This window comes from Pygoscelis adeliae, unplaced genomic scaffold (genome assembly GCF_000699105.1).
Source record: "Pygoscelis adeliae isolate BGI_AS28 unplaced genomic scaffold, ASM69910v1 Scaffold57, whole genome shotgun sequence".
NCBI classification, from domain to species: Eukaryota; Metazoa; Chordata; class Aves; order Sphenisciformes; family Spheniscidae; genus Pygoscelis; species Pygoscelis adeliae.
In genome coordinates, this window is record NW_008825615.1 from 15,606,121 (window position 1) to 15,632,218 (window position 26,098).

General features: G+C 40.5%; 1 protein-coding gene across 1 annotated transcript in view; it reads right to left on the reverse strand.

The window, feature by feature from the left end:
* Nucleotides 1-14,341: 14,341 nt before the first annotated feature.
* Nucleotides 14,342-26,098, reverse strand: part of FBXO9 (F-box protein 9) — a 19,125-nt gene continuing 7,368 nt past the window's right edge. Inside the window, exons 6-13 of the mRNA XM_009333185.1 lie at nt 24,489-24,619; nt 21,097-21,211; nt 20,301-20,419; nt 19,912-20,002; nt 18,832-18,927; nt 17,961-18,054; nt 17,041-17,195; nt 14,342-15,743 (exon numbers count right to left, since the gene is read on the reverse strand). Of these exons, the coding sequence (XP_009331460.1) occupies nt 15,635-15,743; nt 17,041-17,195; nt 17,961-18,054; nt 18,832-18,927; nt 19,912-20,002; nt 20,301-20,419; nt 21,097-21,211; nt 24,489-24,619 (910 nt within the window). The 3' untranslated portion in view covers nt 14,342-15,634. The remainder of the gene's footprint in view (nt 15,744-17,040; nt 17,196-17,960; nt 18,055-18,831; nt 18,928-19,911; nt 20,003-20,300; nt 20,420-21,096; nt 21,212-24,488; nt 24,620-26,098) is intronic.

Genomic DNA, 26,098 nt, shown 5'->3' on the forward strand with positions numbered 1-26,098 from the left:
TTAAAAAAAGTAGGGTGCCAAATATGATTTTTCTTGCATGAATTTAGTGGCCAGCTCAGAGACCTTTGGCAAAGATTCCTTTATCTTTTCCCGTAATTCACATCTGCAAGACTTTCCTGCATGACTAGCCTATACTGCTCTCTGGACTGGGTTTCAGGGGCCACTGGCCCTCACCCCGCAGAGGGAGGCACTGACACACGTCCCCGCTGCCACCTCTGCAAGGAAGGGCTGAGGGAGCTGACTGGAGCCACATTTCATGGCTGGTTCCTTTAACCACCACGAAAGTAGAGAGCCTTGGCTCCATGGGCTGCCCTGCCCTGCCTGCGGAGCAAGCCATGCCCTGGTGGTCTGAGGCAAAATAAACCTTTTATTGGGATGAGTCTGGGAGGACAGTATTATGAAACAAGTGGCAATAAAAACTTCACAGTACCTCAGATTGTGGTGTGTCTTGTGTCCATCAAACAAGTTCAGTCTTATCATTCATCTTTTTTTTTTTTTTTGCTTGTTTTCATCTTTTTAGATTCCCTTTTTTTTAAAAAGACTTTGGAATATATTATTTACTAGGGAAATCACTCTCATTGTGAAGGGTGGAGTTCAGAGACATTTACAAGACCAGAACAAATTATATTTATAGAGTGTTTCAAAATGTTTATTGCAATTTGTGAAATAGGGGATGTGTAGTGATTTGTTTTATGTGGAAAAAATCTAAACATAGATCACAAAATGACAGTCCGCTGTTGTATGTGAAGGTCAGTTCACCAAACTTTTATTTAATCTGTGAGTTACTCCCACGCTAATACCAAACCTTGTGTGTTTTATGATGAATCTTCAGATCAGTAACTCGGAGAAGGCAATTTTGATGAAGGGTAATAACAACCTCCACGTCTAAGACAGAAAAAGGGGAATCAATAGGAGCCGTAAGCACTTGTGCTTCAGGAGGTGAGCTGCAGGACGAGGGACAGACAGGTCCCCCGGGGCTGTGTGTCCCATAGCTGAGATTCCTCTGCGACTGCCAAACCGGTCGCACCAGCGAGGGACCGCGCAGGGCATGGACCCTGCCCGCTGCCATTCTGCTCTGTCTCATCTCGCCTTTCCTCTGAATTCATTACCTCTCTGCTGCACCACTGCCAGCATCGCCTTTCAGCAATGGTACCATACAGATGTGTGGCTGGGAGGCTCCTCAGATGTTGATCCCGCACCGAAGTACCATCAGTTCCCTTTACACTCACCAACCCCTTCCTCCGTTTTCAAAAGCTTTCAGCAAAGCGGATTTGATAACCGATCCTATAACCTGTTCCACGGCTTCATCGTCCCAATCCCAACTGATAGCATTTTTTTCCTCATGTCTGATTTTCTTTCCTGCAGATCAACCATTTCTTCAAGTCTTCTGAAGATGGGTAGCATCCAGTTACTGAGTTTCACAGGCTTCCTAAAGGACTATTACTACCAAACCTCCCTAAAAGACAATTACTACCAAACCTGTCTTCCTGCCTGAGAAGCAGGAAGCTTTTTGTTGGTTTGCCTTTAAGTCTGAACCAAAAGGTTTCCCAAATGAAACCTATTCCTGCGAGTGTAGCTCCACTCAGCAGCTGCCTGCCGTAGCAGGGCCGTGCCTTCTCACAGCTCCCATGCTTATAATCCTGCGCACCCAGGACTGTCCCGCAGTTTGGGGGGACCCCCAGCCCCCATTCATCGCGCCCAGTATGTTTCCGAGAGGAACACGTTTCAGGATCGAGGAGGACAGGTTATTCCTTTTCAAAAAGGAGGAAACTAAGACTTCATGATTTTTCTAAGGTTAAACGCAGAAAGGCGTTCCAGACTTACAAGCTGCCAGGGGCAGTTTGACCTTTTCATGTTCTTGCAGTGACTTCTGTGCTGGCAGCAACTCCCTCCACTTTTGGTACAATCAGCATGGTGGGTCAATATAGTGCCAAATTTATATCCGTTTGGCTCAAAATATGAAGATACCAATCCCAGCTCCGACCTTCGCAACAATGACTTTTTGCAACATATTTGGGATATGTGAAAAGAAATGTATGTATGTCGCTGCTTTAAGCCTCTTTTAACCAGCTTTAAGGTATTGTGCCCAATTGGGCAGTGATAAGAATCAGAGGTGAAAGATGGCACTAGATGCATTATCCTCTGCAATTTTAAGAAAATATACTGAACACTGAGGTTATTCAGGGTAGCTTCATTAAGAAACACCAATTGGTATGTGAGGATCCACGCATAGGCGACTCTGTAACCTTATTCTCTGCTGCAGAAAATGGTTTTCTGCAAGGCACAGCTGCAGTAAAATATTAGGAAGGCAGCAGAGATGCAAGGAGGTCAGGATGTGGATGATTACACAGGCAAAATGTTTTGTTCTGGCTTATCGGTGTTTCAGATGGCTGTAGCTACTGCCAAAGCTTATGCAAATATCCCTACAAGGCATGGATGGTCTACACTCGCTGCTTTCCCAAGATCTTAGCTCTGAAAGCACCGGCCTCAATATTTAAGGCGTAATTCTTTGGGAGTAATCCCTGCGCTTGCTCTGAAGCAAATATTTTTATTTATAAGGCCATCAGAGAACCACAGCAATGTTGCTCAGAATGATACAGTAGCCAGACTGTATCTTACAGAAACACAGCTTTTATGGGGTTTTTTTTTGACTCATGCAGCATTTAAAGATGAAATCTAGACATATAATCAGAAGGAGCTATCTTAATAATACAAGGCAGCAGCTGGACACCTCCATTTTTTAGTGTATTTATCCTCAGATTGTCATTGTGAGAAGGGGAAATGCTTCTGTATCGGTCATACCAATGGGGAGATGAGAAGGCAGAACAGGGATTTGACCCACATCTCTTCAGCGGTGGGCACATACCCTGTGTTTCTTCTGGCCTCCCTCTCCCCGGGGCCTCTACCTTTGCATGTGAGAAGAATTGCAGGTCAGACAGAGCACAGCCAGATGTTTTCATTTTCAACCCCTTGCACAAAGCCCCTGCCCATTGGCAGACTGAGGCTATAAACGGTTTTATATAAACTGCAAGGTTATGGACCATTTTCTAAAATATGGTCCTAAATGCATTCTCTATATTTTTAAATGAAACAAGTGTGTCAAACTGCTGGTGGTGGAAAGGACTCCAACTGAGGAAGCTTTAGGGGATACACTCTGAGTAATCGTATAAAGCTTTTCCTTCCACGTGGCCTTTGGGAGATTTACTAATCCATGTGTCAGGTACTCCTGGGAATTTTGCTCCGCTTCCCCTCAGTGTAGTCATTTGGGCTTTTTAAGTAATTATGGTCAAGGAGTTAGAATGGGACCATCTAATCTGTTTTACTTTATTGCAAGCAAAATGTAGAAGTGGTCCCTGTGGTGGATCTCAGCAGGGATATGGCCTGTCTGTGCCAGGAACAGGCTTTACATGGCAGGGTAGCGACTGGCGTGGGGACCCAGGGGAGGCAGAGGAGGATGGGAAGGTGGCGCAGTAATTTAAGAAGAAAAAATGAAGGAAGTCTGCTGGTGTCAGAGTAAAAATAGATGCAATCAGTAATCAAAGCAGAGCGTGAATAAGATATTAACGTTGCACATCTGAACACCCTAAGCAGTTTGGACCTGGCTCCTGTGCAAGCTATGCAAACTGGTCCTGATTCAATACAGTGCCCCTTCTCCCTGAGGTGCTGCAGTCCCCAGGCACTATGGGGTTTCTGTCTGTCACGAGGTAAACTTCACCAACATTGCTCACCTCCTGGAGCAAGGAGGACTCACCGTCGATGCAGGAGAACTGGGTTAGGGAACACTTAAACAAACCCAACATACGTAAGTCCATGGGCCCTGATGGGATGCACCCATGAGTGCTGAGGGAGCTGTCAGGTGTCATTGCGAGGTCACTCTCAACAATCTTTGAAAGGTCATGGTGATTGGGAAAGTTTCCTGAAGACTGGAAGAAAGCAATGTCACTCCTGCTTTCAAGGAGAACAAGAAGGAAGACCTGGGGAACTACACGCTGGCCAGCCCCACCTCGAAATCTGTGAAGGTGGTGGAGAAAATCCTCCTGGAAACTGTTTGCAAATACATGGAAGACTAAAAAGTGATCGGGAGGAGTCAGCATGGATTTATGAAGGGGAAATTGTGCTTAGCCAACCCGATAGCCTTCTACAATGAGATGAGTGGCTTAGTGGACGAGGGGAAAGCAGTGGATGTTTTTTATTTTGACTTTAGCCAGGTGTTCAGCACCGTCTTCCATAATATCCTCACAGACAAGCTGATGAAGTATGGGCTTGCTAAGTGGACAGTGAGGTGGACTGAAACCTCAGCTATTCTGTGATTCTGGGAACATTTAGGATCAGCCGTAGCTGTTCTCATACCAGACAGTTGCAGTCTCCAGATGCTTCTGCTTGAATTAGCTGTGTACCATGTGGCACATCTGGAAAGTATCCAAAGGCCTGACATGCTAGGAACACCCTGGGGCAGCAGGACACAGCCTTGGTGGCTCTGCAGGCAGCAGCAGCAGCAATCTGAATGCCACAAGCATCCTTTGCTCTCCTTGTTGGATTATGTGATTTCTGTGAGCAACACAAGATTGCTTGTATGACAAGTAGTTCCTCAGGCACAGTCTCTTCAGAGGACAGGGCAAGCCAGGTCTTTGGCCAGCTTTTCACTCTGAGCTCATTCCTTCTGTTTCCAGTTAGCAACTGAGAAAGCAAAACTGCTTTGGAGGGCTTATCTCAGACGAGTGTTTTTCATTTCTCAAAACCAGTTACATCAAGATTCAAACTTCACATCATTTGGCAGTTGTGGCGTGGTTTAAGTCTTCTGTTACCAAGGGTTGCCCAATCTATTTGCTCTTCTAAAGACAGATAGTCATAAATAATACAAACCACAGCACGAGACTGTCTTCTTTGCTTGTTGCTTTCTGTGCCTGGTGGAAACTGTTAAGCAAAGGCCAAAGCCATACGGCAACTGGGCATCCAGCTCCTTTTTGCTTCTAGAGGAGATCAAATGTCTGTGGCAGGATCAGGTCCCTCAGCCCTTTGCCCCCAGCAGAATGTCCCTGCCAGGACATGGCGGGAACCAGCTGGTGGGGCCTTCTCCTGCCCCAAACGCCAGGTGAGGAGTGGAGGGGCAATGACATGCTGCTTTCCCCATGTCTGCAGCCTCTCCCCTGGCACCTACGGGCAGCAAGGTGAGCTGGTGGCATCCCAACCTTATACTGGACTCAGGAACCTACGGCAATGAGTAACGGCTGCCACATGAACAGCTGTGACCAACCTAATGTCTGTGGATACTGTAAACATTGGGTGTCATGAAAAGCTGTTTGCCAAATATCCAGATTTCCTCTGCTCAAGTCACAGCAAAGACAGGAGGAAACCATGATCTTCAGCCCAGGCCTCCAGCAATGGCCCTGGGCAGAGCAGGATGCCTGGAGGCAGGGCCCTCCAAGCTGACAGTAAAAGCAGCAACACACAGGGGTGATTCACATTCACATTCATTGCCTCTGGACTTCCCTGATTCCCTGCAGAGAGGAATAAGATTCCCTGTCTGAGAGGCCGGGAATGATAGCACAAGGTGGTACATGTGTAAATGGCGTGACTGGAGACCCACTAACTCTTGTGCTCAGAGGAAAGTCTGGGGCAGGAGGAGGGCAGGAGAAAAAAGAATGAGTGTCCGGCCTTGGGGTTGGTGAAATATAGGATGAACAAACAGACCCTGGCCAAAGTGAGTTAAAATAAAAAGTAAATTGATGTTGTCTTGCCAGTTTACTCCACTGGAGTCATTGATCCTTATTGGTCTTTGTATGTGCTAAGAAGAAAACTTCAGGCCAGACTGTAATCCTGCCCTGACCTTACCACACTTATATGCACTAAATCACCCCACCAAGAAGGACTGAACTTCCCAGAGGTCCCACTTACGTGCCAAGAGCCACCCCTGGAGAAATGGAAACTCAGAGCTGTTGCTCTTCGTACAGATGGGTTAGGGAAAGCACCAGCCCCATCCAGGCAGGGGGGTGCTGTCTGCATTGGGGGATTGCTTCTCGTTTTCCCTCTCCCACTCGTGCAGCCCGGGGTGGGTCGGGGGTCCCTTTGCCACAAGGCGCTTGGTGCTCGGAGGCAGTGACCCAGAGGAAAGCCTCAGCAAGCGCAGCAGGTATGGCTGCTCCCTGATGATGGGGGATTCATGGCAGAGCACAGGATCACCTGCGCAGACCACCATCGTGCCACTGAAATTACTGGGAGTGGTAGATCAGTGCAGTGAAACACACAAAGCTCATCTGAAGAGCATCACCCAGCAGGCTATTGAGCTGCAGGTAACCTGCTCTCCTCTCCTCCTCTTGGCCAACAGGACAACCCACCACTAGGAATGGGCAGAGGAAAGTTTCTCCCTCCAGTTGAAGTGAGGTATGTTCTGGTTTTATTTTTACTTTATAGCTCATTAGTTAATAATAGTTGTACAGCTAATTTAACAGGGGGTTCTGGTGTGACTTGACAAGTTCTAACTTAACTGAAGCATTTGGACAAGGCACTCACTGAGTACTTCATTGCAATGATACTAAAACTCTTGTCATGCGCCAGCCTCCTCTCGTGAACTTCCAGAAAATGCTCCCTCAAAGATACTATCTCATGTACAGCTTAACCCTGCTCTCTCCCAGTGCTTTGAGGACCCCTTCTTTTGGGAGCAGAGGAGGTTTGCCTGACTTTGTTAAATTACCATGTTCACTGTTAACTCCTTTACACACAGCACTGCTGCCGAATGTAAGGAAGAAAGGTTTGCCTTCAGCCAGATGAAACTATTCTCCATAACCATGATTTGCATGAGAAGCCTGCTCAAAAACACATCTGTGGCCTTCCTGGCTGCAGAAGGGAGAGAGTGCTGCTCCACGGCATGCAGCAGCCAGGCTGCAGTGGCTTCGGCTGCTTGGTGAGGCTGCAGACTCTCCATACAGCGGAGATGAGGCATCTTGCTGTCAACAGGTAGCACTCAGCCTCCCCGCTGGGTTGTCCTTCTGTGTTCCCTGATCTTGCATGACCCCGTGATAAAGCGTGTGATTTGCTCTTTCCTGTAAAACTAATGCTTTCTCAAAAAGTCCCTCCCAGGCACCAAGGGAGTGCTTCAGTATTTTTAAATGGTCTCTTGGAAGCCCTGTTCCAGTAAGAGAAGAAAACCTCATTATGCAGCAAGAAGCTTAAAGTTTTCCTAAGTAGATCCTTTTAACGGGTCTCTCTTGGCCACCCACACCCCCTCAGGCAGTGTATGGCTACTCTCCTCCAAGCCTGATCACTCCTTCATCCTGGGAATATGGTGTCCCAAATTCCAGACAGCCTCCTCCCTCCCTCCTGTCATTGCACAGAGTGGATTTACATTTTTCCACACTTACTCTTGGAGATTAGTTTCACTTAAAAAAACTTGTTCAGAACTTCTACCTACTTGATTAAAACCATGGTCTTACATGGCAGAAATTGTGAAGCTGGGGCTTGGCTTCCTCTGCCACTCTCCCTCGTCAATTCTTTGGGGTCTAATAATGGAACAGTATAAAAAACTATTGAAGTACTATAAAGATAATTTGTGATGATATAAAACCTGAAAATAGACATCATATGGCAGGCTTTCTCTCCATGGAGATACTAGCAGTGTCTCTTTCCACCCATCGCCTACTTTCATCAAACCCATCAGAACTTGGTATAATTGAATCTTTGGTCCCTCTGTCAAATTTACTTGGAAACTGGTCAGGGAGTTCAAAAGTTATTGGTGGAAAATGTCAGGCTGACAAGATGACTGCTTAATACTTCATTTCATTAGGGAACCGGCTAAAAATCGACCTGCAGCAGTCATAGGCCTTGGAATCCAGGCAGGCTTTGATGCCAGTTCACTGGAGGGTGAGGACAGCACAGGCATATTTGCTGCTGCAGGTAGTTGTTATTATCCAGGTAAGCTATATAACGTGGTCTTTTTTTGATCAAAATAGTCTCTTCGTCTCCATGATGACTGTAACTTTACCAGCTGTTATCCCGTCCTAGTTCTGTTGATAAATGCAGATTTACAGCAAGGGAGTAAAAGTCCTGTTTTACCTTATCCTAACCGTGCAGGCTAGCTGCATGTATTTAGTAGGCGCAGACTTGCGGGAACTTGGAACTACACATGATCGGCTCTACCTGTGTAACCACAACATAACTCTTCCTCTGATTCGGAAACAAAAGTCTTTCTCTCTCTCTGGCCCTTGCCTGTTCAAGGAATCAAGCCTGCTCCCAGGCCTGGGCTTCAGGAAAGCTTCAGAGCAAAATGAGAGAAAGCTTAAGCTCACACACATCTTCGTGCAGGCCAGGATCACTTCTATGTGAAATGTGGGTGGTTTGGGCATAGCTACAGTTAGGATTGCCTGGCCAGGTTCTCCATCATTAACCCCAAATACCTCATGATGAAGGCATACAGCCAGTGCCAGGGAGACGGGTCAGCCAGTGTCCTCCCGAAAACAGCCCGGACTCTCGCGCAGCAAGAGAGTGAGCCCCACCATTTGGGCTGTCCCCACAACTGCGCGGCTGCTTGGTCCCCAGGCCAAGTAGCGTAGAAGGACGTAGTTTGCGTCACCATGCTTCAGCCCACCCTGCATTTAGCCATACAGACGCTGCCCAAACCAGTAGGCATGTTCTGCACATTTCTGAAACACGAGGGCTCCTGAAAAACTTGCAGACTCCTACTTTTATCCACACTTTCAACCTTTCATCACTCTAATACCTCGGTATTTTAGTAGTCGTGAAGTACTACAGCGGGGCAAAGAGCACTAAATTGGAGGAGAGCGCAGCAACTAGTTCTCTTAGATCTGTTAGAAAACCTTAACTCAGGCTTGACTGTAAAACCAGGGTAACAGTAATCCGTTCTCTGTTCATATGCCGTAAGTTTAAACTTTGTTTAGGTTACAATTGTTCTATAGCAAACCATCTTCCAGGCCCGACGAGAAGCAGAAATGCAATTTTAGCATAAGATGATCAGGAATGCTGCTGTGCTGAAGCTCAGTGATCACCAGCTGATCAACAGTGCGCCCCATCGTTATTTTTTTTATTCTTGTGAACAACAGTAAGCACATGCTGATGATACACGGTATGATTTTAGTCTCATAGAAGACTCTAATTTAGAGTCCTTCAAGAGGAAAGAAGAAAAACTTGATTGACTGCGTTGCACATACCCAAATATTCATCTTATCATCAGATTACTTTTTGTGGTGGTTTTTCAGGTTCTACAGTCTGTGGTGGGTTTTTATGTGAAATGTTTAAAAAGGCACACTTCTTAAAGAGGGAGCAGGTTCCAAACAAAACTGCTGGCAGCTGTTTTGTCGGCTGCTATGAAAGTTAAACCCCCAATCTTCCCACTTTATTACCACTGGGAAATGCAGCTGACTTTAATATCTGTAAGTTTATTTTTCCCAGACTTTACTTTCCAGATCACCATCTGTCTAGACACTGTCAATTACTAATATCTGTACGCAAGGTGAGTTTAAGGGTACTCAACCATGTGATTAAATTTCCAGGGAGCACTGAACCAACCCGCTATATTCATGTTTGTCGTTTAAGGCAGATGGCACATTATCCAAAACAAATTAAAGACCTCTTCATTGATTTTTACTGAAACCAAAGTACAGAAGTTGTGGAAGTACCCTGAATTTCAAAGGTCGTCTTCAAGGTTGTATAATATTCCTTGGGTATACCCCCCCACCCCAAAAAAATCAGTGAGGTGTGGGAAGAAGGATTCACCTGAAACAAGTTGTGAGTTAACATTGCTTACTATAAAAAGAAAATGGAAAAGCTTTTGATGAGCAATCAGGTTGATGATACCCATCCCTACATTAATCTGTACAGGGAACGATTTAACTGTGCTGGAAAAAGAACAATTACATTTAGCTTAAATACAGTTTCCGCTAAGTAGCTCCTCGTGCAGCTGGCCCTTTCTGTACATGCAGGTTGCCGAGCGCAGGTCAGCAATCCCCAGCAGGTGCAGAGCCAGCTCTGCGGGTGCTGGTGCAGCCGTCAGGTGGCCCAGGACCGAGCATTTTCATTCTGCACATCGTGTCAGACACAGTGGCAAAAAGATGAAGCTCTGTCTACGTTTTGATCTCCAGCACTGCTGCTCTTGGAGAAGATGCCACAGCCATTGGGATAGATCAGCTAGGAAAAAAAAACCCTAAAACCCCTGACACATACACTTTTAATGAAAGCCGATTGTAACTGATTATTACTTTCATACATGTTTATCAAATTTCCTTTACAATATGAAGAGATTTGTGCCTTTGCCTCTGCACTAAGCCACTGAATCCCATTTGCCATCAGCCCCAAGGTGTCTGCTCCCCCAGTTGTCTTAAAAAAAAAAGTCAGCTGTTTGTGTGACCACAGTTCGAGCCAGGAGGCAAGGACACTGGGCTTTAGGGAAAAGAGGAGAAAAAGGATCAATTTTTTGTACTTTTTTCTTTTCTTCTAATGTGCAACTGAGAGCTGATAAAAATTAACGTCCCGATAAACATATCTTAATTGGCCAACCCAGGTTAATAAGCATTGAAGTGTGACATACCAGACCTAAACCCAATTTCTTAGCAGTGTAGGAAGGAGCTTCCTGAACTCCCCTTGCAGTGAGACACCCCTGCAGTATCTTAAAAATATGAGAAAGGATTGCTCCTTTTTGCTTCCCAATGACAGTGGGCGATGCAACGTCAAAGTTTGGGGGAGATCCACATAGAAGGTAAACACACTTCCAGCTCATGGGTTCACCTCTCTCCTCTGGCTGAGGTACTGCATTCACATCCATGTTTACCAGTTTTATAGGGTTTCTGGGGAGACATTCAGTCTTCCTAATTAAAGCTGTTCTACAACAAATAGATTCATTATACATACTGCAGGACAGGATGACCAAAACCCCCCAGAAGCATGTCTGCCTGGCCCTGGCCGGGGCCAACCACCTCTCCCTAGCAAGCCTGGACTCTGAACAGAAACGTTCAGAGCAGGGCAGGGACTGAAACGATGACCACTGCTTTGGGAACATATGCTCTCCAAGTGGCAGCGGTTAAGACACACTTCTTTTCAGTGCATCATCCTTCGTCATATAAGGATGTTCCCATTTCACATATTGGCTGCTCCAGATCCCATTTGGAGGCCGTCCTCCTGGAGTCTGGGAAGCAAACTCGGGCCCGAAGGCTCCACTCTTGAGATTCTGATACTTAAAATCCCTTTGAAGAACCGTCCTTTCTGTTTATTCCCATTCAGTTGTGTTATCGTGGACGTCTTACTAGTGCAGAAACCTAAGGAGCTGGACACTTGGCAGGCTAAACGTAATGCTAAACTATTGCTTACTGCATTTTCTCTATTTTTCCTGTAATTTTCTCAAATTTTAAATAAAAAAAAAAGAAAAATAAATACACTTAGTTTATTAAGTACAAAGGAAAACTTCAAACTGTGGCATGCTACCTAATGGCAGAACAGCAACGTTGTGCATTGGTACCAGTAAACACACATCAGGCAGTCGCACCCGGGAGCTCTTGTTTATTACTAAGCTGCAACAACCTGCAGGGGTAGCGCTACGTTGAGGGAAAAAAATTTTAAAACAAACAAACAAAATCAATCAAGCAAATTCCTTTGCAAAAAAAAGTTTGCCAAGTAAACCAGGCAGAACTTCTGTTTTAGCAACTTTAGCAATCTCTTACCATTATGGAAGTGGAATTAATGAAAAGGTATTTACTTCGGGTGTAAATTTAGCATGGAAACATGTAGGGGTCCCAGTGTTTGTACATATCTTCTCAAGGGAAAATTCATTCATTCACAAACAACATGTGTGGAAAAATGTCTACTCATCTTGGCTTTCCACATTAAAGAATAACTTAATTTGGCAGGATTTACTAGTCTTACTTTTCTTAGCTCTGCATCATATCCAGCTATTTCTCATAGAGCATTCTGAGGCTGCATTAATAAGCGTGCTACAGACATCTTCAAAAGATGTCAGAATACCTGCAGTTGCCAAAGTAGGAAGGCTGTGTCAATCCTAATAGATGCAGGAATATTGTCTTCAGAAGCAGTCATGTTTTATGATTTTTTTTTCTATTCATACTCTGAATGTGTTCCATAAAAATCACACTATACTGTAATTTTAACACCTGTCTCTTACTGCCTTGAAAGGTAGGTACACGTCAGCATGGCGGTCCTGGACCCTTTCAAATGGGCTACGCTACCAGAGCTGAAAGCAGTTTTATCCAAGAGAAAATGCCACTTCTATACATCCCAAAAAGTTCCATTCTATAACAGACTCTAGTTTCTCTTCCAAATCCTTTGTTTCAGCCAACATTATCTAGGACTTGTGGTTTTAAGAACTATTTTAAGGACTCGGGAACTATACTCTGGACGAGACAGAGGTAAGGCAAAGCACCAACTGTTCCTTTTAAGCAAACAATTATGCAAGTCATTTTACTAAGAAAGCTGCTAGTCTTAGCATAAAGCACAAAGCTTGAATCCAAACTGAGTGACTATCAAATGGAAGCCTTTGATTTCTTTACAGGTGCTATCAATACTAAATAACATAAGTAACATTAATTTCTGAAATCCAAACTGTTTTGCAAATGTATATAAGCTTTTATGTTTTTCTTATCTTGGACAGTAGAAAAGACAAAACTGAAAAGCACCTCAATAGTTCAGCCATTTTAACATCGACAGAAGTTTCCAAATACACTGACACACATTCCAGGGGAATTTTCTTGGATTAAAAAAAACCAAACGGACTCTATTGTTTTCTTTCTTTAAACAAAAAACCTTGTGTAAACACCACCTGCTTTTGAAATTCTGACCAGCTTGGCTCACGGTTACCGACTGAATCAGGAGCTGAACTTGGCATTTGGAAAGTGTCTACTGCTGGTCCTTTGCTCAGAGCGCTGAATCACACTGTCTCTACTTCCTCCCCTCATCTACAGCCCAGCATTGCACACAAAGGTTTAACTGGTGCTAATCTCCAATTAGACTGAATCAAATCAGTGTAACATTTGATCATCTGAGCATCTGCTCTCCACAAAACTGTCCACTCTGCTGTCTTTAATCCAATGCATAGAAGAGATCTACAGCTCCAAGAACCATTTTTCTGTCACCTCTTGTAACCCTCCTTCTGTTTTTGTAAGTGAACTTGTCTCAACCCATACAATAAAAACTCTTGGGAAAAAGGACTGCATAGGTGTATAGCTTATTCTTTTATTCAAGTTACTAATGTAATTAGTAAAGGACAATTTCCCAGCAGTAAACTAGTTATACCAACTAATGTCTTTATATGCTAATTAAAAGGACAATATAACTAAATTATAAGAACATAGAGCCTCTAGCAATTAAAGCCTTGGACTATTGATATCACTAGATAGAATGAAGGAAGAGCAACTAGTCACCCATTTCTTTGCTGAAACACGTACTATTTTAATAGCTGCACGTGAACAGACAGTAATAGTATCTGCTGATAAACCATGTCAAAAGACAAAACTAGCTCGACTTTCTTATACCACTAAATGCAGAGGAACAAGCATATTAATCACAGCTCAGTCTCACGGATAGAAGGCTCACATAATTTTCCTGGTGAAGGAGTATTTCATATAATCTTAAAATAATCATTGCCTGAGACTTCTGTTGAATCAACAACTCAATTTATAACAGGACATTAGCTAGCCTTTCCTTTACGCCCAGAGTGTATTTCAAACACATGGCCAAGGCAAGAAAAAACAAAAGCTCAGAAGAAGCAGGTAAGTCTTGGTATGAAAAGAGCTTTAAATTGAAAGGCTCTTCTATTACATCCAACTTGATTACTGGACAAAACTATACCTAAACAAATAATCCGTATCATCTTCTGATTCTTGTGACAAAAACTTTTGACATTTCTCAGCAGGCAGAGTCAGATCTTTATCTTTCAGCCTCAACAAAAGTGTAGGTAACTTACATCTTTCCCTGTTTACAAACTTGGCAATATTTCAAAACATGAAGCTGATATTCTAAGCAATCGTTTTTCCCTTCAGCAATGAGAACACAATACATGCTTCATGAAACATTCTGTTGTATGAAGTAATAGTGCAACTGCAGCCTAAGGACATAAGCCGAAGAAGGGTTGTGGGCAGAGTCTTATTAGACTTGCTAGAAAAAGCATGAAGTTTCAGATATATGCATCTTTATTCAGAACTCATGTACCTGAAAGCTTCTCTACTTTTCTCAGATAACCTGTAAGTAGTATAATAAAAAGTCATTAAGAGGTTAACTCTACCTGTCAATCTTGCCTAGCATGTAGTTTACGCAAGGTAACTCCTAACTAATCATCTTTAACTGTAGAAAATAATGATTTCTTGGCAAAATAAGAAATTGCAAGGGATTGCATGTTCAAAATCATGATTTATTGATGTATTTTTAATCATGTAGCTCCTTGCAAAGATACACTTTATAAATTATGGAACAAGTATAGTTCTTTCCACAGCTTTCACATTTTAGTCCTCAAGTCCAGGTCAGTATTTTGAAACGAGATGTTCAAAGGTAAATTATGCAAAGTGGCTTTAAAAAACTACACTAAAAAGCTTCATTTCTTTCAGAATCCAAGATACATATATAATAAGCCGCATTACAGTGTCTGCAGTACACGCCCAAGCGATATATGCAGGAGAAGCAGCGTACAGTACCTGCACCAAACCTCAAGGTACACTTCATGATTAGCAGTACACAGCACCTGAACATCTACAGCAGCCTCAAAATTTATCTTAGTACAACAAATGCTCAAAGGGTTCACAGCATCTGTAGCAAGGTTAGATGAAGGGTTATAACACATTACAATCACATCCAAGTGAGCCCTGCTTACCTGTGCATTCTGACCTAGCCAGTGCACAAGCAGTACACACCAGCATTTCACCATTGCACTGTGACACTTCCCAAGCGGAGCCACGCACCCTGCAAACTCGTCCTACGGTACAAGAGAACAACTCCCTGACCGTATCCCTCTCCCCTTCATGCCCATCCTGTTGAGAAGGCAGACTCCACTGAACTTCTATCAAGATCAAATTACATTTATGACCAACTGACATCACTGCATTGGTGGGGATGTACCTCTGCGGTTAAATTTTATACTTCATGCTTGCTTGCCCTTGATTGTTTTTTCTTAAGGTTGATGGTGACAAAATGCCAGATCTTAAAGGCAAACAAAATAAGTTTAATTTAAAGAAAACATTTATTTGAACTTCTTTTAAGTCACACAGTTTAACAGATATAAGACAACTTTCTCCCCTTCACATTTCAAGCCTTCACCAGAGACCACTGTCCCATGGACAGTGAGATTTTCCTATAACAATTCCTTTTGGACAAACCAGTGTCCAGGCAGATGAAGACTCACATTTTAAGCAGACTGATTTATAAAATCTGTTTTAAAAAAACCAAACAAACCACAAAACAAACAACAAAACTGTGTTATCAAATTCTTGTCACAAAGTAAAGGTGTTTAATATTTATAAGCTTGATCTCAAAACCAAACCCCAGCCATTCATAATCAAATAGAACATACTGCCTTCAAAAAATTCCCCAGAATTTTAAAATGTTCCAAATATATACACATTTATAACTTAAGTGCTCATTAGCTACAACCTTTTATTCATGCAAGAGTTGTGAAGGGAAAAAGTGTTTCTTAGAGCGGCTTTTCTGAAAATGCAGTAAAACTCTTCACTCGTGCAAAGAACAAAGGGGTGTACATTTTGTCAATGTCGAAAGTAGTAACAGCTGTCTCACCAGTCGATCTGCAAAGAGCATTGTAAAAGTTAAATTAGACACAAGTTGCTGTTTAAGTCCCTCAATAATGCAATCATGTTCCACAGTACAGTGTGTGCACCAAACTACAGCTGGAATGTAAGCGTCTTTCATACTGCCTTGTTCTGCAAGCATTTGAATGTTGGCTGAATCACACTACGTAGAATAGACTTCTATTTTAATATCCAAGAAGCCACTTTCCCCTTCCATTCTTATTATTAGCTCCAACACTTGAAACAGCGCAGGATGTCACTCAAGTCACCATATTAATACTGAAGTAAAAAATCCCCTTTGTTTCACATAGAACCCGGAATTCAGAACACAGAGTGACAGCAAAAACTTGTACATTTACAAAACTTTAAAAAGAAGAAACCCAAGTATTTCTGAACATCAGTGACAAAAAGCATACATCTTCCTAGCTGTGTTTTATACTCATCTTTATTCTAGTTTCAAAAGGACAGCACCATACTGAGAGGTACAGCAGAACCTGAGCAGTACACAAACTTCATGCTGAAAAGAATGCCTGTGATATTGCCACTTCTTCATAAATCAAGTATGAAAATATTAGGTTTTATAAAAGCAATTTTTCTGTTTATGGAAGTTACCTATACTCCCAACCACCAGTACTTTACTTCCTAGATTTTATATACTTACAGCTCAATAGCTGAGCTACGTCCCTATAAAAACACTGAATACAGAGATTAAGACGACTGGAAGACAAGGTCTAAATCCACCCCAAATGCCAACATCAAACATCTGGACAGCCAACTTGCCAGTAATTTAGAGTCTCAGGTGCAAGAACAGTGGCCATGGCTCTTGCCTGGTTAGTGATGAGAACAGCTGATCACATGCCCATATTTTGCACTGCTGGATTATATAGTTTGTAAGCGTTACAGTTCTTACATGATGGGTGCAGACATTTCTAGCTTGCAGATCCACAGAGGAAAAGAAATATACCTTAAAGATTATATGTTTTCCACACCCTGATTCAGTTCTGAAATCAAACACTGTGCATAAATCCTTTAAATGGCTAAAATACTGCAGTTCTACTACTTAGGAAACTTCCCATACCATTACAAAAAGTTACTAAAATCTTGGGATTTCTTAAAGTAAAAGTTCATTACGATATGTCAAATTGGGACCAGTTACTGTTTTCAGGACATTTTGTAAAAGCCTCGTTAAGTCTCACAGTCTTTACATCTTCTGTACTTAGTACTGGACAAATTAATGTCACCTGTGTTTTGATGGTTAAGTATCCTTCTTTGATCTTATTCCCCACGCACTTACTTGTAAGTTATGTGACAAGAATGATGTATCCAAACAAGTTTGTTGAACCTCTGGCGCCCACTGGAGCACAACTGTAGTCCTACATGAAAACTGTGATCTGTTTCTTGTGCAGGAACACGGCGGAAATACCTGTATTTGTGGTAGTCAATTGGTTTCTGCACAAAAAGAAAAGAAGTTTCACAACCTACAAAGAACACATTGTGCAACTAGTTATCCTGAGGCCTAAGTAACTGTGAGGACAGTTTGTAAACCCTTCACGCTTAAAAGCAAGCACTGGTATTCCTTGAAAATACATCAATTTAGATGTTAATTATAGAAGAAGTTTCCACAGAAAGTAAGAAAAGCGTGGAGGACACCACCCAAACTATGCAAACTCACTGTAAAGTAACGTAACACTTCTAACACGTCACAAGTTTCTCTTTGTTAATCAGACACTTTGCTAATCAGAAAATTTTGTGATGTAAATAAGTTGACCAAATCATTCAGAGTTCAATTAATGAATACTGCTTATTTAGTTTTATTTAATGCTGTGGAACATAACTGCACACAGTCAAAACTCATCTCAGAAAATGACCTCTTCATCCTTCCCTCCTGTTTGTTAACAATGTTTGTTATCAAACTACCTAATAGCACCACAAATGGCAATTAAGCCTAAGGGGGAGAACCCTTGCTCAAATGTGAACCAGATATTTATCTGTCTTAATAAAAAGATTATTACAGATTTGGGGGAAAAAAGGTAAGATAAATCACCATGCTTATTTATATTTTATTTTTAAACCATTTAAAAAATGAAATTCATTTTTTAATCCTCTGGTGTATTGCAAATCTTCAGGTGCAATTAAAATTATTCAGTCTGAGAAAAAACTTACTAAAAAGCTCCTCCTTAAACTATTTTTCCTCTATTCTATTTTGCTACCTACCTCTTCCTTTTTCTTCATTATTACAGCAAATACTTTGGTTTGATTGTCTGTTTCCTGGGAAAGGCGATAATGGCCAAGCAAGATTGCGTCCGTTCTGGAAGGTTAAGAGGCGGATAGTGTCAAGGACATAAAAATATTCTCTGTCTCAAGAGAGTGATGTACTTATAATACAAATATCAGCAATGAAAAGAAGACTGACTGCATATCATCATCAAGGAAACTATTTTTTATTTCTATTTAGTAAAGTACCAGGCTCATTAATGAAATGAAATGATGAAAACATTTTGGAAGGTTGCTCTTAATTTTCCCAGATAGGACAGTAAAGATCAGTTAGTCAGTTCTACCTAGCCTACTGCTAAATACTTTCAGACTTCTGGTGAATAGCTCAAACCTGTTCTGAAGTTGCAAACGATTTTCTGTGTTTTTAACAAGTTTGTGCAAGCTTCAAAAAGAAATCAAGCAATAATTTAGTCATATCCCACCAAAATCTTCACTTTCCTTCAAACAGTGAAGGAAGTGTGAGAAGGCAGTGAATCACAAAATAGTATCTTTAAAAGGATTCTAAAACCACCAAGCTAATAGCATGTATTCTTCCATCTACTTCCTTTAAAAATTTAAAAATCACATTACCCGCAAAGGAAATCTAATTACAATATGAGGACCTTAAAATGAAAAGACATCTTCGCATAAAGACCAAAATTTTTTGTAGTTCTCAGAAGAGAACTATAAACATCTGTAACACAATATAAATAACATTGTATTTTTACTCGTTTTGCTAAGCCAGGATAGAGAATCCAACACAAAAGTAAATAGAAATTGCCAGGTAAAAGCAAGATGAAAACTGTAGAGCCAAATATTTCATTTCAGTAACCTTGTATTTTTAGTCCGTAAGCGAGGAACTATAGATTGAGGATCTTCAGGAGTTGTTAGCATCATAACTTGACCATCTGGAAAGAATCTCAAATACCTGCAAAAATATAATTACAGAATACAAACCTAGAAAACATCCTTTTTCTGTTGTGTTTTTTTTTTTAAATCACAGGATGTTTCCCAGGATACAGAACTTAGTAAGTAATAGGATTTGAAGACACAGGAAAAAAGAGATCAGAAATCAAAAGAGAGTTTTGCAGATCAAGTTATGAAGAGTTACGAAAAAGGGCAGAAGTTCAGGAGTTTTGTCACCTCTAATCAAAGCAAGAAGGCTACTTTGGAATCAAAACTGACCTCAAGTAGGCTTCTCCATTCCTAGCATCGATTGAGACAAATGCAACAAAATCTTAATTACAGTATCAGTACAGAATGGACAATGTCATATGAACCTTTTCAGGTTCTGGGATCTGATCAATTTTTACAGTACTCAGATACTGTGCTGATGTTTGTGAGACTATAGAAATAGCCATGAGATCCATTGATTTCTAGTAACAGTTTCCAGCCTTGGAAGGGACCGCAGAATGGAACAATAAATGCTGGGAAAAGCAAGATGAAGAACAGCAGAAAAACAGGCTGAGGAAACAAATGGCAAGGTATTTACAGCAAGTTGAGAAAGCCCAGCCTCTTGATTATTTACAATTGGTTACAAATAAGTTAAGAGACAATTCTCGCATAATCACGTGTTTTCCCTTCGCTGAAAACAGTTATTATATCAGAAATGCAAAGCAGAAGTGATTCAGGGAAAGAAATCTGTGGACGAGTATTACTGTTGTTTTACTGTTTAAGTTTTATCCACATGAAATGGTATAACTGAGGATGAAACGTGTTTCTAAGCCCATCTCTAATTACCATAATAAATTCTATTTCTCAAGACCTATTCCCAAAAAATATACATAGCTTTACACACTGTAGTAGTTCCCTTGAGTTTTACAGAATGATTAATGTTTGCGATATCAAGGGCTGGATTTAAAGAGCTTAAGAGAGAGAAACATTTCACTCACTCATTGTACTACAGTTCTACCTGTAATATTCCACTTGGTGCCACGCTCTATAGAAACCATCAAGAGATTGTTCTCCTTGACGTATGTATTTTGTCTTGCTGATATATACACCTACAGGAAAGGAGGATATAAGTATACAAACAAAAACTAAGTACATAAAATATTTAAGATGAAAAAAACAATAATCTAAAACTTTTGAGTTTACTTTTGTTACTTAAATACATGAAAGTTTTTATTTTCATCCCTTGCACTCTTCCCTTCTCTTTACAGATATTCTACAGATTCAAAAGCCCAAACAAATTCAGATTAGGTCTAACAGCAATGTCATAAACATCAAACCCACCTGATCACTTCTGTCACGGTTACATGCAGTAAAAAAAACAAAACTGTTTCCAAAAGTACACCTTACCATCAAATCGAGTGCGAGGCCTTTCCAAAAACATGTCCCTCCAAGAGGCATATGGAACAAGTTTATTGCAGCTCCTGCCCCATATTTTCAAACAGACTTGATGCCAGATTTCAGGATCTCTAGTGAAAATGAGAAAAAAGGAAACCCCATAACTTTCCTGCAAACCTTGTTTAGCTTTTATATATCGAAGTAACATGCTCCATTATTTAGTTTGGATGCAACTGAAAGAAACTTTTGTGAACAACAATAGCTCGTAATTTAAAATCATCGACTAATTTACTTAATCCTGGAGCGTTTGAAAGCCACTTCCTCCTCCCAGTGAAATTCAACAACACAATGCCATTTTCAGCCAAGTACAGAACAACAACATTGCAGCAGCCTGGCACTTCTCTGTGTGGCCATACGAGGATGGCAACACAACAGACGTTATTTTGGAGACCTTGCAACTTTGACTTTCAAACAAGGTAGAGCAAGTAAGACTTTCAGCAACATTTTTTATTACAGTGAAGTCATCTACCTAACACACCATCTAGTGGTGTATTCAAAAAGCTGATCAGCACTGTGAGGAGCATAACATGAGAAGAAAAAGCAGGACACAGTCCTACATGTACGATTTAGCAGCCTAAAAATAAAAAAAAAAAAAAAAAAAAAGCCACCTTTCCAACACAGGCAATTTTGCTCTATGGATTTATTATCCACCTCTACATACTGTTTACATATGCTTGAGTGTAAAAAAACTCTTTTTTCTTCCTTAGAGCAGAGAAAAACTTCACTCTAGATAACTTAGCTACAATACCTGGCGCAAATGTAAAATCCTCGACAAACAAGAGATAATTGCTCTAATGATCTTAGGTCCAAGTCACTCGAAACCACCCATCGGAAAATGTACATTAGTACTTCCATAGGCAACACTGCAAAGAGAAAAGAAATCCTTGTTAGATGGTAACCTGTAAATCAACAGGTTATCTGTAATTCCAGGTTTGACCATTACTGAAGTTCTGACTTCCCATAAAAAATCCTTTTTCCCATTGTAGCCAGATGCCAGGGAAAAAAAAAAATAATTAAAAAAGTCACTATACATTAGAAAAAAGTCACATAACAAAAGAACAAAAATCAAGAGCTGAAAGTGCATTATGGTAAGATGACAGGATAAAACATAGTTTTAGACTACAAATATCCGCAACTGTAAGGTGTTATACCAAAAATTCCACATATACATTGTACATCCACAGTGCCTGCAAAGCAGTCTGGAGAAGAGGAGGCTCAGGGGAGACCTTATCGCGCTCTACGACTACCTGAAAGGAGGCTGTAGCGAGGTGGGTGTCAATCTCTTCTCCCAGGAACTAGCGATAGGACGAGAGGAAACGGCCTCAAGTTGTGCCAAGGGAGGTTTAGATTGGATGTGAGGAAAAATTTCTTTACTGAAAGAGTGGTTAAACATTGGAACAGGCTGCCCAGGGAAGTGGTTGAGTCACCATCCCTGGAAGTATTTAAAAGACGGGTAGATGTGGTGCTTAGGGACATGGTTTAGTGGGCATGGTGGTGTTGGACTTGATGATCTTAAGGGTCTTTTCCAACCTTAATGATTCTATGATTCTATGATTCTTCAAACTGACCTAGTGTGTAACATTACCTCAAAGCATACTGCTTTTGCCTGATAAGCTAAATAAGCTCAGGTCAGGTTCAGTATTGGATAGGAGGTCCTAAGAACAAACTATGCACTATGAATTGATATGATATCCCTCTATATTTTGTGGTACAGGTCCAGTGATTGAAAATGGTATCACACAGCATTGTTGTGTTGAAAGACGTTTTCTAATGTCATACAAGATAATGACAGAATCCTCATCAAAGCACTAAAAGATCATATGATTATTTTCCTAGCTTTAAAATTTCAGCGAGAAAGCCCTGTATAATTCTTTATAATAACTTTCTATCTATATAATTCTTTATAATAACTTTCTGCCTCCCTAAGTTTTCTCTATTGTTTCTGTTGGGTATAATCTTATTTACTAATCTTATACCATCAGGAATTACAAGTCATTTATTTTCAACTACTGCTGCTTTCCAGAGCCTATGGCTTGAACTGTATATACCACATACAGTGGTATGTACACATACACCACATACACATGAGACTTGATGATTTCACTCAGTATAACTGCTTTGAGATCAAATGGAGAAAATAGCTGAGCAGCACAAAGGTACATTAAACAGCAACTAGCTGTAAATACCATGGTAGAGACTGCAATTTAACAGAATTCTGATTTTTAGCAAAAAAACATGCTTCTTAAAAAACTGCGTCAATGCACTCCCACAAATCCAACAAGACTCTTTTCCCTATAAAATCTGATGAAACTTAAGTTTCACATTTTGGAATACTAACATGATAAAAAGTACATACACCTCACTGGGCACCAGTTTCTGTATTCATTTAACACACATCTCGTTTCATGAATCTGACATAATTCTATATTTTATTATTGAGAAGTCATAAATTTGCTATATTGCCTGTATTTGCAACCATTGAATTAATGATCCAGTATAAACAAAATTTGTGCAGATTACTGCTACAAGGTACAAAACAGTCTCTGGCAACTTATGAGCTCTTCAGTATGTGAACTCTTAGTGTCTTGGAGAATGGGAGATACAAAGGCTTAAAAATCTCTTACTGGTGCTAACAGGTATACATCTTCCATTCTGATAGTCATCAGTCAGCCAAAGCCTTTGATTATCTACATTATCATCCATGTTTCTAAGTTTCTAGTAAACTAGGGATTGTTAAGACACTTTGCTTCAGATACTGGGCACACTCTGTAGGAAAAATATTACAGTATTTGTGGTGAAGAATGCTATCTTGGTCCTAAGCTTTACTTGTGTAAAAGATAAAAAAAACTACCATGAAAAATTGCTCATATACTAGGGAGGGAAAGTAAATATATTCAGTATGTCAGTTACACAGCAGAGGTCTGACCCTGTCCTGTACTAAGGGTTAACCACTATTCTAAGATTATGAACGTCAATAAAATGTAAAACGGAACACAAGAAATCAATTCAGCCAAATCCGCTGCTTCACATTGTTGCAGTTTTCCTTGGGCTGCCGAGGTCTGTGACTATTGTACTACTGTGATGACCAAGGCGGATCCTTTCCAGCCTACTAATTTCTGAAGTGTAGAATGATCATCATGATTTTAACAGTTTTCATTCCGCTATAAAAGAGTCGGTAAACAAGATACTTTAACACAGGACTGGCAGGAAGGCAGAAAATAAAACTAGAAAGATACTAAGATTGCTACTCAAAAGAGACATCTCCTGAGATCATTTTATAGTAATGTCTACAACATCTTGACTTTACTGGCAAAAAAAAGAAAAGATACTTTCCCAAGGGTACAATGCCACAGCTGTTAAAAAAAAAAAAAGCCTGTTTTCTTTACGTTTTGAGTTGAACAGCTTGCTACGTTTATTTTCTTTTCCTTCCTTGAGCAGAACAGAGGAGATCAGGCCAAGATTTCCAAGAGCAACTGATAATTCTAGATGCAAAACACACACGCTTTAGAGGCGTCTGATTTTAAGAGAGTTCATAGCTTATATACACTCTCTACAATTTAGATCTCATAAGGAAGTCTCAGGATGACTGTCCTAGAACTGAAGCACTGAAAATCATTAACCTTCAAAAGCCTTTCTAGCTGTGTTATATAGTCTTGCTGAACCTGAAAACATATTTGTTGTAAAAATCTGATACACAATCAGAAGAAAACAGGAAATGCAAGGATGCATATTCTTCACAGAACAATTGTCTCTTATTTGCACTTAAGAACTGCAATAAATATTTGCAAACCAAAACAAAAAACCCCACATTTCACTTTTTCAAACGTTAACTGGAAGGAAAACTGGAATACACTTACTTCAGCAAGTCTGTTCATAGAAGTTGCTATCTTTAAGTATGACTCTGATCCTGAAAAATTCTTAGTAGTAGTACTACGTGGAAAAGCTTATGTGATAAAGACAAAATCACGTAGGAGAAAAAGATCTGTTTAGCTAGTTGATGACCTTTTTTCCTTTGTATCTAACTATAAAAGTAAATAAAGAGATATTGTGTCCATTTCTTTAAAGGTGGCTTTAGAATGAAGGACACAAATGTTTTAATAGAGTGAACCATCTCTATAAATTCTATAAATTAACTCATACCTGAGATATGGGTCTGGCTGACATCAACCTCAGGCTGACAAAGTTTGACTGAAGATTCCTGAAGAGTTAACTGCTGCTGGAAATCCGACAGGAGATCAGCCATTTTGTCATCCTCTTTGTTATCCTCCACACTAGAAAAGGGGGAATGCCAACACTGTGATATTGGACAAAACATACCAACAGATGTCCTTATCTTGGCACCAATACGCTATCTTACCCTCATTCAGTATAGTCGTATATTTTTAAAGCAATCTCATTTCATCATACGATAAAACAACTACAGCAATCTTATGAAGTTCATTTAGATTTTGCTGGAATCCATCTGACAGCAACAACTTTTTTTTCATTTAATTCCAATTCCAGTTTCTTTTTGGATTTGAGAGTTCACCGTTCACTGTTTTTAGTGAAGTCACTGAAGAATTGCTTGACCCCATGAAAAGACAAATCTCACCTTTTACTTTGTCTAAGATAAGCCGTATGCAGGAAATAAATTATCATTGATGGAAAAGTTGTATTTTGTAATCCTTGTCACAATGTAAGATACTGAAAACAATTAAGGATTTTTTTTTTTTATTCTTGCGTTATTCACTGAAGAGTGATCCTCAGTGGGTTTATTCATAAATAATGAAGGAAAACCTTTATTTAGGAAAACTGCTTTTTACCAATTCTGTAAATAGGCAGACATAAAAAATTTCAGGAGCAAGAATAAGATAGCAGAACGGAAACAATATGCTTGCTACTCATCAGTAAACTTGAAGGATTACTAAGTGACGAAAGAACATTACCACATTAAAAAAAAAAAAATCTACATTTAAGTTTATCTCATAATATGACCCTTTAATAGGTGCCTGCTTGCTTGCACTAAGTAACCACAAACTCCACAACTCTCCTTGATCTCATCACAAAACACTTTCTTTCCCCTGACGTGGTATACAAGCTAGCTAAGAGATCTTGAAGTCACTTTTTAATATTATTCAATTCTACTCTAAACAAGCTTAATAGAATGAGCTGAGAATATAAGCAAGCAACTAGTAGACCTATCAATGGGTTTTAAAGTATTGTAGAGAAGACAATTATGTTTGGGCCTGTCATAACTGAGACTATAGTAAGATGTTGCACTGAACATACCTTCCTTTATTTTGATGAATATGATGGCCAGTCCCAGTACCTACAGATCACACTGTAAAATTGTTTTTTCAAACGTAATTGTGTAATTTGTTTTTTCTCACCAAGATTGTATGAAACACCTACAACAGTAATTCAGAAAGCAAAAACATCATGACTAGAATCTCTTGAAAAAACGCACTTCTACAAGTACTGCTTTTAAACAACAATTAAGAGTACTGGCTGTTTTTCCCTCAGTGTCATGTAGTGCTGGGGACAGTGCAGCAACATTTACAAAACTGAAAGAAAATTCACAGAATCATAGAATCATTTAGGTTGGAAAAGACCCTTAAGATCATCAAGTCCAACCATTAACCTAGCACTGCCAATTCCACCACTAAACCATGTCCCCAAGCACCACATCTACACGTCTTTTAAATACTTCCAGGGATGGTGACACAACCACTTCCCTGGGCAGCCTGTTCCAATGCTTGACAACCCTTTCA